The 18310-nt window shown below is 43.8% G+C and overlaps 2 protein-coding genes and 1 long non-coding RNA gene across 4 annotated transcripts in view; 1 reads left to right on the top strand and 2 right to left on the bottom strand.

Moving 5' to 3' along the window:
• Nucleotides 1-1724: 1724 nt before the first annotated feature.
• LOC306822567 (nischarin-like) lies at nt 1725-8356 on the bottom strand. The gene is made up of 7 exons (XM_079341685.1): nt 8322-8356; nt 7820-7970; nt 7212-7331; nt 6944-7105; nt 6599-6771; nt 6151-6314; nt 1725-4312 (listed from the first exon to the last, which is right to left on the bottom strand). The coding sequence occupies exons 1-7, from the start codon at nt 8322-8324 to the stop codon at nt 3985-3987; spliced, it is 1101 nt and encodes a 366-aa protein (XP_079197811.1). The 5' UTR covers nt 8325-8356; the 3' UTR covers nt 1725-3984.
• A 1085-nt stretch (nt 8357-9441) lies between these two features.
• Nucleotides 9442-12290, bottom strand: LOC306822607. 2 transcript variants are annotated; one of them, XR_013778904.1, is made up of 3 exons: nt 11890-12290; nt 9570-9733; nt 9442-9468 (listed from the first exon to the last, which is right to left on the bottom strand). It is a non-coding gene; the product is annotated as an uncharacterized lncRNA (long non-coding RNA). The 2 variants fall into 2 exon arrangements; XR_013778905.1 differs by lacking the exon at nt 11890-12290 and adding an exon at nt 10056-10329.
• Nucleotides 12291-15729: 3439 nt separating this feature from the next.
• The window catches only part of LOC306822522 (stabilin-1-like), a 54116-nt gene continuing 51535 nt past the window's right edge, over nt 15730-18310 (top strand). The window contains exon 1 of the mRNA XM_079341607.1: nt 15730-16281. Coding sequence (XP_079197733.1) covers nt 16228-16281 — 54 coding nt within the window. The 5' untranslated portion in view covers nt 15730-16227. The remainder of the gene's footprint in view (nt 16282-18310) is intronic.

The raw sequence follows: 18310 nt of genomic DNA on the forward strand, positions 1-18310 counted from the left end.
TTAGTTCATGCATTTGTTACCTCCAGGTTGGATTACTGTAATTCTATTTTAGCAGGGTGCTATGGTAAATCTCTAAAGACCCTCCAACTCGTCCAAAACGCTGCAGCTCGTGTTCTTACTAGAACGAGGAAAAGGGACCACATTACTCCTGTATTGGCTTCTCTCCATTGGCTCCCTATAAAATCTAGAATAGAATTTAAAATCCTTCTGCTCACCTACAAAGCTCTAAACGGTCAGGCACCATCGTATCTTAAAGAGTTAATTGTACCGTACTATCCATCAAGAACATTACGTTCCCAGAATGAAGGCCTGCTTGTGGTGCCTATAGTCTCTAAAAGTACTATGGGAGGTAGAGCCTTTAGTTATCAGGCACCGCTCCTTTGGAATCGTCTACCAGTCGGGGTCCGGGAGGCAGACACACTAGGTACTTTTAAGAATAGACTTAAAACTTTTCTTTTTGATAAATCTTATAGTTAGGGCTGGCTTAGGACCAGCTCATAGTTATGCTGCTATAGGCTTAGACTACCGGGGGAACTGGCACCAGGATCTCTTATCTCTCTCTCCCTCTTTCTCTCCCAGCTTTCTCACCTTATAGTAATAAGATATGTCTATAGTGACAAGCAGTAGCTTGTCACTATCTTTGTATTCTAACCTCTCCTTTTGAGCTCTCTTAGGTTCCTTGGGACTGTTGGTGAGGATGGCCTGCCCAAACAACCCCCCCCCCCCTCCCCCTGAGGATGGCCTGCCCAGACCCCCCCCCCCCCCCCCCCCCAACCTATCCCATCCTATTCTTCTTTCTGCATCTTGTCCCATCTCCCCCATCCCATTTTCAAGCCCAGCACAGTTTAGCAGATGGCTGTTCTGTCATGAGCCCGGGTCTGCTGAAGATTTCTGCCTGTTAAAAGGAAGTTTTTTCTTGCCACGCCATGACGGATTAAGCTGGGCTCTTGTAACATAGCCATAAGTAAGGTCCTTTACCTGCTTTTTGTAAACATAACAATGAGCATGGTCTTGTTACCTGCCCTTTTGTTAATGTTAACAGACAAACAGTAAGGTCCTTAACCTGCTTTTGTAAAGTGTCTTGAGATAACGCCTGTTATGAATTGACGCTATATAAATAAAGATTGATTGATTGATGTTTCAGACTTTTTTTTTTTACTTGACCTTCTTCAAATATTCCCACCGACAAGAGTCTCAAATAACCAATCGTTTCCTCAGGACGAGAGTTAGTCCATACTGCTCCTTTCACTGACACTTGATTGATCATTTGGAGACTTTTAAGACAGTAGCCACAAACAAAAAAACAATAAATTCTATTGGCAGAAAAAAATCAAAACATTTTTTAAGCAGCTCAAACATTGTGGTTGTTCATTTTGGGAACACGACCAAGCGGGTCTGGTTTGGTTCAGTACGGTAAACCCTGATCTGTCTTGTGTTTCCCTCAAAAACCACTTAATAACAGCAGCCCAACATTTACTGCACACAATAAAGCCAAAGAAGAGGAACATGACAATGATTCATAGGAAGGTCTCGTTCCTGTCTTACACAACAGACACTACATGATAAAGATGAGTGTTTTCCAGTAACATCTTGTTCATCTCTTCCACAGAAACAGGAAGTAGGTTGTGCGGTGGTTAAATTGTTTTTCTGGTTTATTTGCTGCTTCAGCTGGATGTGTACAGACTTCCTTTTTTAAAGGAATAAACTGGAAACATAGCAAAATGCAGATCTTTCATTTTTCACTTTAATTAAGTGGCATTCCCCTTTAATAAGACAACATGTAGTGTAAACAAGTGGGAGGGGCCAACAAACAGAGTGGGAGGGGCCAACGCCAGCTGGGATCCCATTTGTCGATATTGTACAAAAAAAAAAAAAACCTCAACAACACAAGAAATAAAACAAACAAAATATAAAAAATAATACTCAATGATAATACTACATATGACATTTGAGAGTTCATGTTGGGAGTCTGAACAGGATGGTCATGTTTCATACAAAGTCTGCGTCATGATAGAAAACACCCGTCCCAAAGCCACAACTTATATTAATAATATCATATTTATAACAATGTACAGTTTAATAACACTGCCTCATCCGCTACCATGTGCAAGGAATAAAAGGTTGAGAGAGCAGATTGTGCCGAGCAGCAGCTTTTGTGTGTGTGTGTGTGTGTGTGTGTGTGTGTGTGTGTGTGTGTGTGTGTGTGTGTGTGTGTGTGTGTGTGTGTGTGTGCTATTTAAAATTACAGTCCAACATTTAGGATCATCCTCTCAAAGAAAAAGAAAAAAATAAACGTAAAAACATAAAAAAAAAGTTTTGTTTTCTTTGCTTGTTTTTTAAGAGCAACTTTACATAAATAGCAACAAGAAAATCAAACAGCTTTGGATTTAATGAAATGGGATTTACTTTTATTTTTTAAATCTCTCGCTCTCAAGATAGGCTAGCAGTTTCCCCCGACTTGAAGTCATTGTGCTAAGCTAGGCTAACACGACCTTTCTTTGTACTGGACAAAACAGAAGTGAACATTTGATTCAAATCTGACTCTGGAGAGGAAAGAGGACAAGAGGATTCACCAGAAATGCAAACTGTTTCTATTAAAGGTAAAAAAAAAAACTAAAAAAACCTCCTGTAGACTGTCTGCAGCGCCCCCTGCTGTGCAACACAAGTCTGTCTGCGATAAGTAAATCTTCTTTGTGGAGAAACGTCCGCTGTTTCTGCTCCTCTTTCTGTCTGTAATGGCCGACTTTTGTCCGTTCGGTCTTTCTCACTCTCAAGTGTTTTTTTTTTCTTTAGTTGACGCCAGGCTGTGTTTACAAAGTGCTGTATCCCCTCATGTTTCCAAGAGCTAAGAGCTAAAGGCCTCAGTATGCTTCAAACCAGGTGCTTCTTGGGTCGTCTGAAACAACCTCCACTCCTCCATGTTCAGATGGCGTTTTTTTCAAACACATGAGGATTATTGAAAGGTGCTAACTTGTTAACTGCTCCTTCTTTACAACAAACAAACAGTGCTGAAACTGATGCCTTGCATTTTGACATTTTAGCGGTAGCTCTTTTATATATTGTGTTTCCAGGGTGAAAACTGCCAACATCCTGGTCATTGCAACGTCAAACTAGCGGCGACCAACGTTTTGTTCTTTGCTTTTCTTCACATAATTAATTACTGAAGTGAAATTCTACATGTTGCCATGCAAGCAGCAGTTTCCAGTTTCCAGGGGAAGAATAGCTCCATGGTCGACGCAGTGCCACTTCCTGAGTGGGCCTTTTTTTTAATTTTTTTTTTTTTAAACACAAATAGATGTCATGGTCTGATGTCTGAGCACGCTCCTTCCTTCATGCGATCAATCGGTCTATTTCTCGAAGCGCAGATGGCCGACCTTGTTTGAGCGCGAGTCGTCGGAGAAAGAGCGAGAAAGCAGAGGGAGCGTGCTGTGACAGGTTTCTGACTGCGCTTTGAGTTACAAACATACAAAATGATAAATTAAAAAAAAAACAGCTGATGTAGCAGATCCTTCACAGGTTCCTCTGCAGCTGATCCAAAGCAGACCCACCTCGTTAGTAAAAATCGAGGCCATGAGTGTGAAGTGCATCGTCGTCACAACATAACGTGATGTTAAATAAGTCCCCTCTTCTTCTTCATTCATACTCTTAGTAAACACCAAAGTGATTCTGGGGATTAAATCAAGTAAACAGGATCTTTTTTTAAACACCTCTCTCTACATCTTAATGCCTCTGAGGAGAAGCTGAAAGTCTTCTCTGTTATCCCCTTAACGATGACTCATCACATCTTCTCCTCACTTTCAGTGCTTTGCTGTCGTTTGTAGTCAGACAGAAGTTTGTACACGGCTGTGTTTGAAGCATATTGAGGCCTTTAAAACGCCAAATCAAGACCTGAATCTGTGTTTTAATGTCCCTGTTGAACGCTGACTCCGCCCTCCTGCTCCTGGCGACCAACGAGACGCTGAACAAATCTGTCCAAGCGGCCGATCACCCCGTGAGCTCAACAGGGAGCTCCCTGCTGCACAGCGCCTCCCACTGGCGAGTGAGGAGTGAGATTAGCCTCTCTCGGCTGTCGGCTCCCGGTACGAACACGCACCACTGGACCTCGCCCTCTGCGCCCCCACTGGCTCCTCCCCCTCTGGGCGTGGCCTCCTCCCCTCCGACTGTGAAGTGGTCCATCGTGAGGTGGCAGAGCAGGTCAGGGCCCGGCAGGTTGTCGAACACCAGAGTCAGGGCCTGAGGGTAGGTCTGGTACCCGAGCAGGACTCGGTCCAAGTCCCTGATCCGCCGAGCTTCACGCAGCTGGTAGCGCTCCCTGTGAGAGGACGTGAGGAGGGAGACGATGAAGAGTCAACTACCATTCAGTTAATACAATAAACATGAGAAAAAAACAGAAAAGGCCCGCTGAAGTCAGAAACTCAGTCGTCTGACTTAAAATCCAACATGGCTGCTATGAGCGTCAACAGTAATGTTTAAGCTCTACACGACTGTTTATTCTGGATCACACAGGATCAGTTGTCATGTTAGTTTGTGCACAAAGTGTCACCAGGTGTGTCATTATCGTCAGGTAAACAAAGTCTTGTGTTTGAGTTTGTGATCTTCAAAATCTGAAATATTGAGAGAAAATCTTTTTTTGTCTTTTTGTGTCTTTATAGTAGAGATCGGACAGGAGATAGATTGTAATCTAGTGCGGTATGATGTGTGGGAAAGAATTCGAACCTGGGCCGCTCGCCTGGAGGACGACAGAGTACCTCTTCAGCAGCGCCCTAAAACACTTTCACTCTTACTGTAAATGAAAACCAGCTCCAAATATCAGTTATCGTCATGAGCTGCTATTCATCATATCTAATAAAGTTGTACACGTTGTTGTGATCTGCCTCACAAACAGCGTGGAACAGTTATTCATTGTTTCGCGCTAGCTTAGCGCTAGCTTTTCGCTAGTTTCGTGCTAGCTTTTCGCTAACTTCGTGCTAGCTTTTCGCTAGCTTCGTGCTAGCTTTTCGCTAACTTCGTGCTAGCTTTTAGCTAACTTCATGCTAGCTTCGTGCTAGCTATTCGCTACAAACAATTAGCATTTGCAGCCTAAAGTCGACCAAATGACTGTATTCAGGACCAAAATTAGTAATTCAACGTTTTGCTCTGGACTGTAGACCACTATTAGTGGTAGAAGATAAAGGGTTAGAAAATGTGCCAAAGATAGCAACATGTGATAGCTGAAGAAACACTCCTCAATGCCGGATTATGTCTTTAATGACAGAGATGAAGGAGCCCTACAATAATACAAACGATTGCAGGATAAGTGAATAGTAATAATTCCCAAATGTGACCATACAATATAACATAGGTCATAACATATTACAACATTACACATAATGTGCAACCGTTGTATTCATTCCGTTTTAAAACATTAAACATTGGATTTACATGAATTAGGCTGAACGGCACAACCGTGTCATGAACGTGACCATAGCAACCAAAATGGCCAGTTCCTAACTGAGCCGATCATAGTACAATCCTACATTGCCCCCTAGTGGCCAGTGATAAATCCTACAATAGCAACTAACTTTTTAGCTGCTTTGCAGAAAAACTATTTCAAACAAGCTCCAACAGCTTTATGAAACTGAGAAACAAGTAACACTGAATTAATTGTATTCATTCATCCACCAAAATCCATCTAGATTGAGAAGTGTTGCTTTTTAGGGCAAATATTTTGATGCACTTAATTGATTAGAAATCAAGTCCCACTTCAAATCCAAACACATCCTCTTGACTTATTAGTGAGTCCCTGATAAAGTAAAAATTAAGTTAGGTGTATTTCATCTCTCCCTGCTCTTGTCCTGCACTGACAGAGTCAAAGTTCAACCTCTTTTAAAGCTTCAATGAGTCCACTTGTTTATTTCCCTTTTTGTCTACACGTCACAGTGTCAGTTGTGTCTCCTCTTCTTCCTCTTTTCCTCAGCAGACAAGCACAAACACACGTTACTAAAATTAAACTGTGCTGCAATCAGGGGAGAGGGCATATTTCTTTTTCTTTTTTATTGTTTAACGTCAAATCTTTTTTTCCTGGGGAAAGGGAGGCACATGTTATGAAGAAAAAAAAAAAAAAGAAGAAGCTGTGCTACAGGATGGGGCGAAGCTTTCCTGCGTGTTCACCTGGAGGGCGGTTCTTTGGCGAAGTCGGGCAGAGGATAGCTGACGTAGTCCTCGTCCAGTAGGAAGACGTCGGTGCTGGTCAGGATCAGAGTCCTGGGCTGGAGGACTGGAGCTGGAGGGGAGAGACCTGACAGAGTGGAGCCTTGACTGCTGGGGATCTGCACCTGAAGCAAAAGAAAGATTATCATTTAAACACATGCAAATAGTAAGAGAGGGATTATTAAAATGCAGTAATGAATCTGTTTCCACTCAGTGACAGATGGACATGAACATCAGGTGTTTACTCTGCTTTCAGCCTGATTTAGACGTCTGCCTCTAATCTACACTGTACCGAAAGCGAGGCCGTTTCCTCCATCAGCACTTCATACTTGTGCAACACGCCACCTACCGATTCCAGCCTGTTAGCTTCCCCTGAAATACCAAATTACAAAGAGGCAGCAGTCTTCACCTGGAAGACCAGCAGGTAGAGCAGGACGTTGAATGAGCTGGAGGACGAGGATGCCGCGCTGCCTGAAGTCTTCCTCTCTGCCACGATGAAGGTCAGGTCGCCCATCTCCTCCTCGCTGGGATAAACAAACTTCACCCTGCTGCTGTGGACCAGCTCGTAGTTCTGCATCTTACCTGCGTGGGGAGACAAAATCACAAACAGTCTCATTAATATCCTGCACAGACTAAGTCGGGGCAAGGATTTAATCATTGATGGAAATTTAAGAAATCCATATAATCAGAAAGTGCTTCTAACCCGAACCCGGGCCGCAGAGGACAACTGGCGCCCCTCCGCATGGATTCTTACCCATGTTTGTGTTGGTGAACTGGGAGTAGAAGTCCTGATCTGACGGCTCTGGAGGAGGAAGCTGCTGCTGCAGGCTGAGGGCTGACATCAGCTCCTGAAGGAAAACACCTGTCCCGTAACTGTCCCTGCTGAGGCAGCACACGATGTGATCGGCTGAACGACCTGTAAGCACACAGACCCAGAGAGAGAGAGAGAGAGAGAGAGAGAGAGATAAGGACGTGTAGTGTATGATATCTGTACACAAGTGTGTGTGTGTTGATCCACTGACCGACGACTCTGAAGTACTGGTCGAACAGTCCCACGTTAACAGACAGAAGATCGGACAGTCTGATGGACAGGCAGCAGCACAGAGACACGTCGGGATCTCCAGAGTCCATCGTGTCCAACACTGACGGACACAGAGAGATTTATCAGAACCTCCGCCACTGACCAATCAGAGCCAAGAAGGGGGTTGGGCTTCTGATATCAGCTTTGTCAACAACAATGGCGGAGAAGACACTCGTCTAGTCTGACTCATCTTTTTAAGGGTATAATCTCCAGGTCGAGCGCTGACTCCTTTACATTGTTCTCATGTTTGCTTCGTGACGTCCTTGAATTCACCTTTATTACAGAGCGAGGCAGAAGTTCACTTTGGTTACCTAGCAACAAAGAGCGCTGGTGAGAAGCTTTTATTCCGTCTTTCTGCTTCGTTTTTGATCCAGAACTATTCCTGCCGACCTGCTTTTACTCGTCAACATGCGGCGACTAAAAAGAGGCGGGGCCTTAAATTGTGACCTCTGGCTTTCAAACATAAACATGACTTGACTTCGCCTGTATATTAGCCTGTGCAGCGTTGAGTCGCTGCGTTCGTGTCCATTTGGTGACTCTTCATCTCACCTGAGTTGTGGCCGAGCGTGGAGGCGGAGTCTTCCAACAGGAAGTAGATTGTGTCGGTGGAGAGCAGCAGGCAGCAGGTGAGCTCAGAATCAGGAGACTTGTACAGAACCACAGACAGCCACAGGACCTGTCGCACCTCCTCGGCCTCGGACTGAGAAACGGTGAGAGAGATGAGTCAGCGTTTTAGAGCGCAGCACGACTCCAAAACTAAATGTTTTAAACTCTTGAACAGACTGAAGTTTAATGCCGTTTTTAGTTTTCTGTATCAGATGTCGACAAGAATCATAATCAAGAAAACAATCTGTACAGTTATCAAAAAATCATTTTTTATTTTAGAAGTTTTCTTGAACTTAAATCTTCAGGTTTTTTTATAATTGTCTGTAATAAAGTGATAATTCTTTAAAATATCTAATTTGTGTTTGACAAAAGAACAAAAATATAAACAAACAGTTGTGTAAAATGTGTTTGTGGGTGTGTGTGTGTGTGTGTGTGTGTGTCCTACCATCGCTATATATCAGAGAGCCGATGTTCCTGATCTCCTCCAGCTGGAATCAGACACACAAGACAAACCCACCGACTCTTTAAATCACAAGAGCATGCGTCCAGTTACATCATGTTTGTTATGTGATGCTTTTCTGCACGTTTTCATTCCTGCCATGAAAAAAAAAAAAAAAGCACGGGATGTGTTTTTTGCAGTCTTACTCTCTGTGAGATGAGTGTTTTAGAACATGCAGCGTTCCTCGTGTGAATACCTGAGCCAGCTGGTTGTGACTGAGGTCCAGGTTGACCAGAGAGTAGAGCTTGGTGAGGCCGGTCAGCTGGTCCAGCTGGTTTCCAGCCAGGTTGAGAGTCTTGATGTTTCCAAGGCGGGTGTGAGCGGCTTCCAGGACCTTCAGGCTGTTATAGGACAGATCCACGTGGACCAGATTGTACAGGTGCTGCGAGAGCAGAGGGGGCGAAGTCAGGCAAACATTACATCTGTGTGTGTCGTTGCAGCTGCTACATGACTTTAATTCAAAATCTGATATCATACCTGCAGGTTTTCCACAGTGGACAGCTGGTTGTTACTCAGATCCAGAAACTCCACCTTACGAATGAGTTTCTTTAAAAGAGACAAAATGAGTCAGCACTCGAAAAATGATGCAACATATCTACTGACTGAGCTGATGACGCTCTCTCTCCTCTGTGATCAGACATGAAGGAAACATGCAGCAGCCAGTATGTCCTCCTTCTAACTTTAGATTCTGTTGCAGTACTCCTTTTAAACACTAGGGGGGGGCAGAGTGACATTTTGCTATTTGTAAGTTTTATAAATTATGAAAAACCCTGAGACATTGTGTCAGGATAACTTTTAAAAAACTTAAAAAACAAACAGATTTATTCACACAAAGGTTTTAAATCCCAGATTGTTGTTTTAAATATCGACTGCAGACGTGAAAAATGTGACAGAAATAAAATAAATGTGAAACAATCGTGGAGAGAAATGACTGCTGCCACGTGACTGACTGTGTTCACGTTTGATTTAGCGAGTCTCACCACCGAGCTGTCGATGGAGCTGATGCTGTTGTGACTCATGTCCAACGTGGTCAGGTTTTTCCACACGGGGACGACGGCTGTGACGGTCCCACCGGACCTCTGGTGCCGGACACCTGAGCAACAGAAACAAAAACAGCGAGAGACGTTAGCTGACTCAACTCCGCGACGATGAACAGTGCGGTGAAGATTTCCGTCGTATTTCGAGGAGTGAGACCTTGAGATATCTGAGCCTGCAGGTGAAGTCCAGGATGTGTCCCAGGTCTGTTTTGGCGTCTCCGTTAAAGCAGGTTGGTTTGGCCAGGCGGAGCTGCTGGCTGACGGAGTAAAGCTGCAGAGGATGGAGGGAAAACACTTCTCCAGCTTGGAGCAGCTGCTCGCCTGCAACAAAAAAATAAAACACAGAGAGGTCTGATGAACACTTCATCTGACAGCCTCACGTTTTTAAGTTTTTAATTATTTACATCTTTATTTAGAGACAGGATGGGGTCAGAAAGAGAGAGTGAGGAAGGACCTGCAGGGTTTCAAACATGAGCTGCATGCTTTAAAAAAAAGAACGAAAGAAAGAAACCGCAGGTCAACCTCAGTCTGCACACATCCAGCTGAAGCAGCAAATAAACCAGAAAAACAATTTAACCACCGCCCTGCCTACTTCATGTTTCTGTGAAAGAGAAGAATAAGATGTTTCTGGAAAACACTCAACTTTATCATGTAGTGTCTGTTGTGTAAGTCAGGACCGTCACAGAGACCAGAGCGCTCCAAGAACCAAACCTTCAGGGACTAACACCGAGTCGAGACCAAGACCATAAATATCAGCGTGCAGGGGGTGTGTCTCTCACGTAGCCTCAACACCTGGACGCTTGCAGATGCAACCGGGGGGAAACAAATTAAACTACAAATAAAAATTGAAGTGGCGTTTTCCTCCTAATCACAGTGATTACGTGGGGAATAAACCAATCAGTGGCGGTCTTGATTCAAAATCCAGAGTCCCATGTAGCGAGGTTTTGCTCCTCGCGCGGGCGGCCCGGGTTCGCGTCCGGCCTGTGGCTCCTTTTCCCGCCTGTCTCTCTCCCTGATTTCCGGCTCTATCCACTTTCCTCTCTATCAATAAAGGCAAAAAGGCCAAAAATAAATCTTAAAAAAATATATAAATAATCCAGAGTCGAGGAAGAACGGTTTTGATTTTCCGAGACAGGAACGAGACCTTCCTATGAATCGTTGTCATGTTCCTCTTCTTTGTTGGATTTATTGTGTGCAGTATATGTTAAGTGGTGTTTAAGGGAAACACAAGACAGATCAGGGTTTACCGTACTGAACCGAACCAGACCCGCTTGGTCGTGTTCCCAAAATGAACAACCACAACGTTTGAGCTGCTTAAAAACATGAAGTTTTGATTCTTTTATAATAGCAATTTATTGTTTTTTGTTTGTGGCTACTGTCTTAAAAGTCTCCAAATGACCAATCACGTGTCAGTGAAAGGAGCAGTATGGACTAACTCTCGTCCTGAGGAAACGATTGGTGATTTGAGACTCTTGTCGGCGGGAATATTTGAAGAAGGTCAAGTAAAAAAAAAAAAGTCTGAAACATCAAAATGATTGATGTGTTTTGAGAGTTTTAAACGAGAGCTGTTATGTGGGATTGTCTGCGGTCGGGTCGGGAAGAAAAAAAAAAAAAAAAAAAGATTATACAAACATGAAGGGGAAAGAATTGAATCGACGTTCCTGTCAGCAGTTCACACTTTGCCTGCTCAGTGAGGTTTGTGATGACTCGGCGTTTGTGATGTCACCTTTCAACTCGTTTAACTTCCTCTATTTCCTGTCTGCTCGAGGACCTCTCGTGAAATTCATCTCGTTTCCTTTTCGAGGACTCTTTGACCGACTGAGAGTCGAGATACTGTACAAGAAAAGTGTCTGATCAGCAGAACAAACCTGCCGCCGTGAAGCAAACAATAAGGAACTGATTCAGCTGTCTTGATGCTTCGCCACACTGAGAGATAAAGGATTCCTGTTTGGAACAACGTGATACTGACCGTGCCAACTTGATATGACGAGGCATTTTTGAAGGTCAACTATCCACCCGGGACACGAAGAACAGTCACTGAAGTCCTGTGAAGATCGTTGGTTTTGTCCTGAGGGGTTTAAAACTCATCCAGTCGTGTTCAGAGGCGGTCGTCCTCTAAGTGGGTGGCTGGGCTCGAATCCCGTCCCGCTCTCTTTCTCTCTGACATCAGTGTCATCAGTTGTTTTTGACCAGCAAAAACATCACCAGGTTGTTCTTGCTCAGTTCAGCACGAAAGTCTTGGTTCAGATGAGCCGACTGATAGATCAGTTCAGTTTGGCGACACTGACACCGACCATCATGCTCTGCAGTCTGGTATCAGTGTTCACACTCAGAGAACCTTTTTTCCCCCTTCGAGTCAAGTTTGTGTTTTCGGTTCAGAAACGAATAATTCTCTGTCACGTTCCGGGTAGGAAACAGGGAGGAGGACCCAAGTGCAGAATAAAAATGTATTAACAAAAGACAAAACAAAAAGTTACTGAATTAATAAATCCAAAACGTTCTGAAAGGCAACTCGAGCAAAAAAACTCAAAAAATCCAAAAACCAGGAGGCGAAAACACAGGGAGCAGGGAGAAGCAGCAACCAAAGACACAACGACATACAAAAGACAAAGAACCGACAAGAAACTCAGGCAAACACAGAGACTAAATAGACAAGAGGTAATCAGACACAGGTGAGACTAACGAGACAGGTGAGGAACATCAGGGTCAACAGACAGGAGGGAAACACAAGGAACAAAGAACACTGAGGACAAGTACAAAGTAAAACCCAACACTGACACCACCAAAACCAGATCTACAAAATAAAAGAGGAAACACTAAAGACAAGACTTAAACACAAGACAGGAAATAAACTAACAGGCAACATAGAAGAACACAAGGATACAGGAAAACACACTCAAGACTTAAGGAAACACAAGACTATGAAACATTAAAGCACACAAAGGGAAACAATCCACTAAAACAAGAAGAAACACAGAGACAAAACCAAACCATGACATTCTCCACCTTTTAAATTTAACCACCAAACTTACGTACTGCACCTTTAATGTTAGCTAATCGTTCCTCTTAGCAGCTAAATCAGTTTTGTCCAAATCCCGGATAAAACGGATAAAATGAGAAACTAATCGAAATCCAGTTCATTCGAAAATATGTTACTTGAGGTGACGACAAACTAAAAGAAATAAGACATAAACATTATCTCTACATTTGCATGTTCACATTTCACCTCATGTGTATTTTTGGGCTCGTTTTACCTTTATGAAAGAGATAAGACAGAGAACACGCACGCCATGCCGATCACGGGAAGACGACAACATGAAGTGAGCGCTTCGTGTTTTATTTTGAAATTCACCAGACGCTCTGTGTGTGTTTCCTTGTCTGACTTCCTGTCTGGAGTGTGTGGACGTTTTTGGGGGGGTTAGAGATCAGGAAAAAGAGAGAGAGAGAGTGAGGAGGATTTGAACCTCGGCCGTACGTTTGGAGGACGACAGCCTCTGTACATGAGGCGCACGCACGAACCAGCAACCCTGTCTGAACTCAACAATAGCATCTGTAGCTGCATACAGAAAACTGATAAGAGAGCCAATATCCCAATAAAAGAGGTTATTGCTGATACAGCGAGGTGAAGCGTTCTGGATGTTCTGAGGATCCACTAAAAGTCTGTTTGGATAAACATTTAGGACACAAAGACAACAGGGAACAACCAGAGGGATGTGACACTGATAGTAAATCCTTTCTCGCTTCCTCTTATCTTTCATGGCTTTCCTCGTCTGTTCTGCTGTTTTCCGGCTCAGAGTGCTGATTGGAGGGATTCGTCTGGGTTGAGACGTTCACCGGGAACACAGAGACAACCACGACCTCTGGCACAGCTTCCCCTCGCTTCATCCCTCTTCACCCCTTGATTCATGTTTTTTTTAACCAGCTCAGCAACAAGTGACCGTGTGTGTGTTTGTGTGTTTGTGTGTTTGTGTTGAGCGTTATTTAAAGATAATTCCTATCAGGGCGACCTTCCACTTTTTAGATTGGACAGTCTCTCAAGGTGTCAAAGATGTGTGAGCACATTTTAAGAGTTTAGATAAATACACAAGATCTGTCGACCTTAAAGGGGACATATTATGAAAAGTGTGTTTGAATAATTTGTGTGACCTGAAAGTCTATCGACCCACAAAGTGTGAAATAAACCCATCCTGTCTTTTTTTTTTGTGTGTGATCTGAAGAAGTCTTATAAAAATGCTCCGTTTCAAATGTGCTCCCCTTGTGATGTCACAGTGGGAAAAAAAAATAAAAATAATTCCCTCCCCTCCGCTGGCATCTCCATCCTCAGCCTAGAGTCAAACTTCTGCTGTTTTTATTCTCCCTACAGAGGAGTGATGCCTACTGGGTAAACTCAGGGGGGCGGGGCTTATTGCATTTAAAGAGACACACACACCAAAACGGAGCGTTCTGAGAGAGCTGTGTCACAAATCTCCTCTGCTACTTGATTCATGTTATATTTTAAATCACAGCACCGATGTTTCATTTAGACCACAGGGGGGGCTGGTTTGAATCCTTTAAACTGTGACAGCTGCACAGCCTGTGAGCAAGGCAGTCAACCCCCAAGAGTCCTGCAGCCATGAGTCCAGTGACTCATATCTGTTTTCGCCCTGCTTCCTGCCATTGTTCATATCTTTTGCAGTTTGAACATTTGACCCTCTTTCCTCGGTCAGCTTCACCACCATGTGCCTGTCACTTGTTCATCAGGTCCAAATATATTGAAACAGGAAAGAAAACGCAGTTTTCACATTTTTTTCCCCCTTTCGCTTCTGAGAAGCAGGCGAGGAGTTGTGTCAGCTGACCAGGAAATCCGTCTAAATCAAACTGGGCCCACTGGGACGACCACGAGGGGAAATCCGTCCTAAACTTCCTGATAGGAAAAAAAAAGAGGATTTCTCACAATCTCTCTCTCTCTCTCTTTCTTTGACGCCATGTTTCTTTCAAACACTTATCAACATGTGTGCTTCATTCTCACAGCGTTCACACAAGCCACAGCTCTCAACTCCCCGACGAAGAGAAACAACACCTCAGAGGGAATTCACAGATTATGTCCCGTCCTCTGATGAGAAGGAAGACCTCGGCGGTGGAGGAAAATCACAGTGAAAAGTAGTAAAAAATAAGAGATGGCGTGTCCCAACCTGAATCCAGGAGAAAAAGAAGAAGACACAATTCGTCGGCTAACTCACAAAGAAACATGGCCGATGAATCCTTTAAAAACGTGAAACTTTCTGAATGTTGTAGTTTTAAAGAGTTATTTGAAGCTGCAACACGGATGTGATATCCTGGTTGTGTTTTAAGGCGTTTATATTCACACAGAGAAACCTGGTAACTCACATCCTTGATCACATGATACATATTAACACCCGTGTGTCTGATCACTCCAGTAGCGTTCACCACCATTTCCTCTGAAAGTGACGCTTCACTCCTCTGTTCCGCTTTTTTTCTCCACCTCTTAAAGACGGATTATTCCTCTTCATTTGTCTTCGTTGACGTTCACTGACAAACTTTAGCTCTTACAGGGAATAAAACATTCAACGCGTGGCAGGGGCCCCAGCTGTTCTCTCACACTTCGGCCTTCAGAACCGCTAAGATAAATAAATAAATAAATAAAACCCTGATTAGAAAGAGAAGGCGCCGACTGACGCAGATCAGACACACACTTATGCAAAACAACTTTATGATTTGATTATATTCTGCTTGTTTATCTGTTGTATGAAAAACAACGTCACACTGGAGCTGGAGATGTTCTGGATATCAGCACCGGGGGAGTTGATGTTGTGATGATGTTCATCATCCCTCCCCTCTCCTGTGATATTCATCAATTAAGGAAACATACATGTCAGAGTTTCCAACCTTTTTTTTTTTTTTTTTTTTTGGCCTGGTGGGTTTTTTTTTTTTTAAATCCGACCCTTCCTTTGTCACAGGTCACATATTTTTCCCTGAGTTGTGAGAAGCTCTGCCATCTGGGGGAGTTAAAACTATTTCACATGAAAAACTTTGATAAGAAGTCTGACAAATGTGAGTGTCTGAAATTCTTTCCTTGTTATCAATGATCTGCTGAATGTTTGCTATTCACATGTTTGAAGACATTTCTGTCCCGCGTCCTCCCGAGTCCAACTTTAGAAAACACCTTGCACTTTTTATGTGTGTGTGTGTGTGTGTGTGTGCCACTGTCTCCAGCTTTGCCTCTGTTACTTCCAGGGTAGCTGCAGGAGGAGGTGACCTCTGATGGGAGGTTCCTACTGTGCCCGTTTCTGTTTTTTTTTTTTTTTACTCTCTTCCTAGATTAGAGAGGAAAAGACGTGACGCCTGTAGTCGCTCCAGCCTCTCAGGCTGCTCTGTGCCTCGCGGGACACTGATCTAAGAGTTAATTTGTTCCTTCTAATCTGTCGTTTTTGTTTTTTTTATGACCGCCTATATTAGAGGGATTTCTGCCTTGATTCTGGAAATGAGTCAAACATAGAGCTGCTGATATCAACTCTGTGCATTTGAGTTTCCAGGTTGTTGTTTTTTCTCCTCTTCACAACAAGTGGCTTTCAGAAGTTTTTATCCCTGGATGACGTGCCTATTGTTCGTTAATGGTTTTGTTTTTCCTGCACAGAGGATGTTGTGATCTGGGTGTTTTCCCTGCTGTTAAAGAGCAGCTTGTTTATCTGGATGTTAGAAAAGCGAGATCCAACAATCCTCTCTTTTATCATCTACGTGTTTAACTAACTGAGGAGAGCGCTGGGCAGCTGGATTAATTCCCCCCCCCTCCTCCCTCGCTCCTGGATGTGACAGCCATGCTGCTGCTCCTGCTGCTGCTGCTCGGCCTGCAGACGTCACTGACAGAACAGGTAACAAACTCCACTCTCTGTCAGCTTCATGGCTTCCAATAGTTTAGCTCAGGGGTGTCAAACTCCAGTCCTGGAGGGCCGGCTTCCTCAGTGTGTTAGATGTCTCCCTGCTTGGACGCAGCTGAATCCAATGAGTGACTCGTTCTCAGGCTTCTGCAGAGCTTGATGACAACACATTGGTTTAAAGCAGGTGTGTTAGAGAAGGGAGACATCTAAGAGTCTGAGGAAGCCGGCCCTCCAGGACTGGAGTTTGACACCTGTGGTTTAGCTGGACCGGGTTGAAGATTCGTTTTAAAAAAAAAAATAGAAATATGCGAACAATGTCGCCACGGTCAAAGCTTTTCTGCAACAATGAAAAGTCGACTCTCATATAGCTGATTTCAGTTCAGTCACAGCATCAGAACCGTCCTGACGAAGGAAATGTCTCAATGGGATCGAACACGTCAGGTTGAATAAAACTAAATCTGACCTTTACTAAAAACATCAGCAAACCAGTCCACACTTGTGAACCTATTGTGACAAAATACCAGGAGGGGGGGGGGGGGGGGGGAGATAGAGGGCCACAGTGTGCAGCTTTTGTTTTTGTTAGCTAGTTAGATTCTTTATTGTCTCCACTTTGGACACAAGAGAAGTTACCTGTAGCACAACACGAGGACGTCTGTCTACATTCCTGCACACACTCCTTCCTTCACACCCGTAAAACAACATTAATTAATTCTCTATTTTTTTTTTTTATCTGTGGAGGTTCATTTCAAAGCTCAACCCACAGGCGAAAGAGTCCAGCTATCTTTGGATGAAGCTGCTAACATGCTAACATGCTAATCCCTCTTACAAACAACAACAACAACAACAACAACACAAGTGTGCTGCTGAAGGAGATAAATAAAAGTGTGTACCTGTCTCTTCCATCATCTGCAGCGTCACAAACACAAAGCAGACACAGGGGAGTGACTTGTGTAAGAGCTGTGACGATGAACTTCCCTGATATAAAAAAAAAACACATTTAGAAATAAGATAAAGAACAAGTTTCCAGATCGACGTCTGTTGAATTGAAACCATTGAAACTCCTGCTTGTGTCTCGTTTGGCTGTTTTCTTGTTTCATTTATGGAACAGCTCAATCTCAGTAGTTTGGTTCGGTGTTGTTGCTGCCTGGTGGCGCAGTGGTTAGTCTGCATGTTCTCCTCGTGCATGCGTCGGTTCTCTCTGTCTTCCTCCCACAGTCCAAACACACTCTTCATCAAATCATCAATACTAAATCAATCAGATACAATCACTGCAGATCAATTCATAAGATAACATGCACATTAAATATACAGGTGTTTAAAGATGTTTGGGATTCATTTTTTTGTTTTTAAATGTTTTATCTTAAATTTAAAGGAAAGTGGACGGAGTAGGATATCTGTGTGTGTGTGTGTGTGTGTGTGTGAGAGAGAGAGAGAGAGAGAGACAGAAAGAGAGAGAGAGAGAGAGAGAGAGAGAGAGAGTGGGGAATGACATTTGGGTCAGACTTGAACCCAGGTCACTCGCTCGGAGTAATTTAAATAAATTAATGAAATCTTTATTGACCTTAAGGAGGACAAAAACACAACTTGAGACAACTATAAAAAACTACATTAATACGGTAAACAAAAAGGACTCCTCATCCGAGCCTATCGCCTCTGTACATGGACTGCAACCCATCCGCTAGGCCATCTGCGTCCCAAATGGAATTTGGGGTTTTGATCCCCAGCTGCTGCAGCCACATGTCCGCTGTGTCCATGTTTGACTCTGCCACCTTTTTATTTTAATGTAAAGGTGGGACATGTTGTTGTTGTGTTTGCGTCGTGTTTAACACGCGGCAGTAGCTCAGTCTGTAGGGACTTGGGTTGGGAACCGGAGGGTCGCCGGTTCGAGTCCCGGCACGGACCAAGTCCGGAAATTGGTCTGGTAGCTGGAGAGGTGCCAGTCCACTTCCTGAGCACTGCCGAGGTGCCCTTGAGCAAGGCACCGAACCCCAACAACTGCTCTGGGGCGCCCTCTGTGGGCAGC

Source organism: Symphodus melops (assembly GCF_947650265.1).
Source record: "Symphodus melops genome assembly, chromosome: 4".
NCBI classification, from domain to species: domain Eukaryota; kingdom Metazoa; phylum Chordata; class Actinopteri; order Labriformes; family Labridae; genus Symphodus; species Symphodus melops.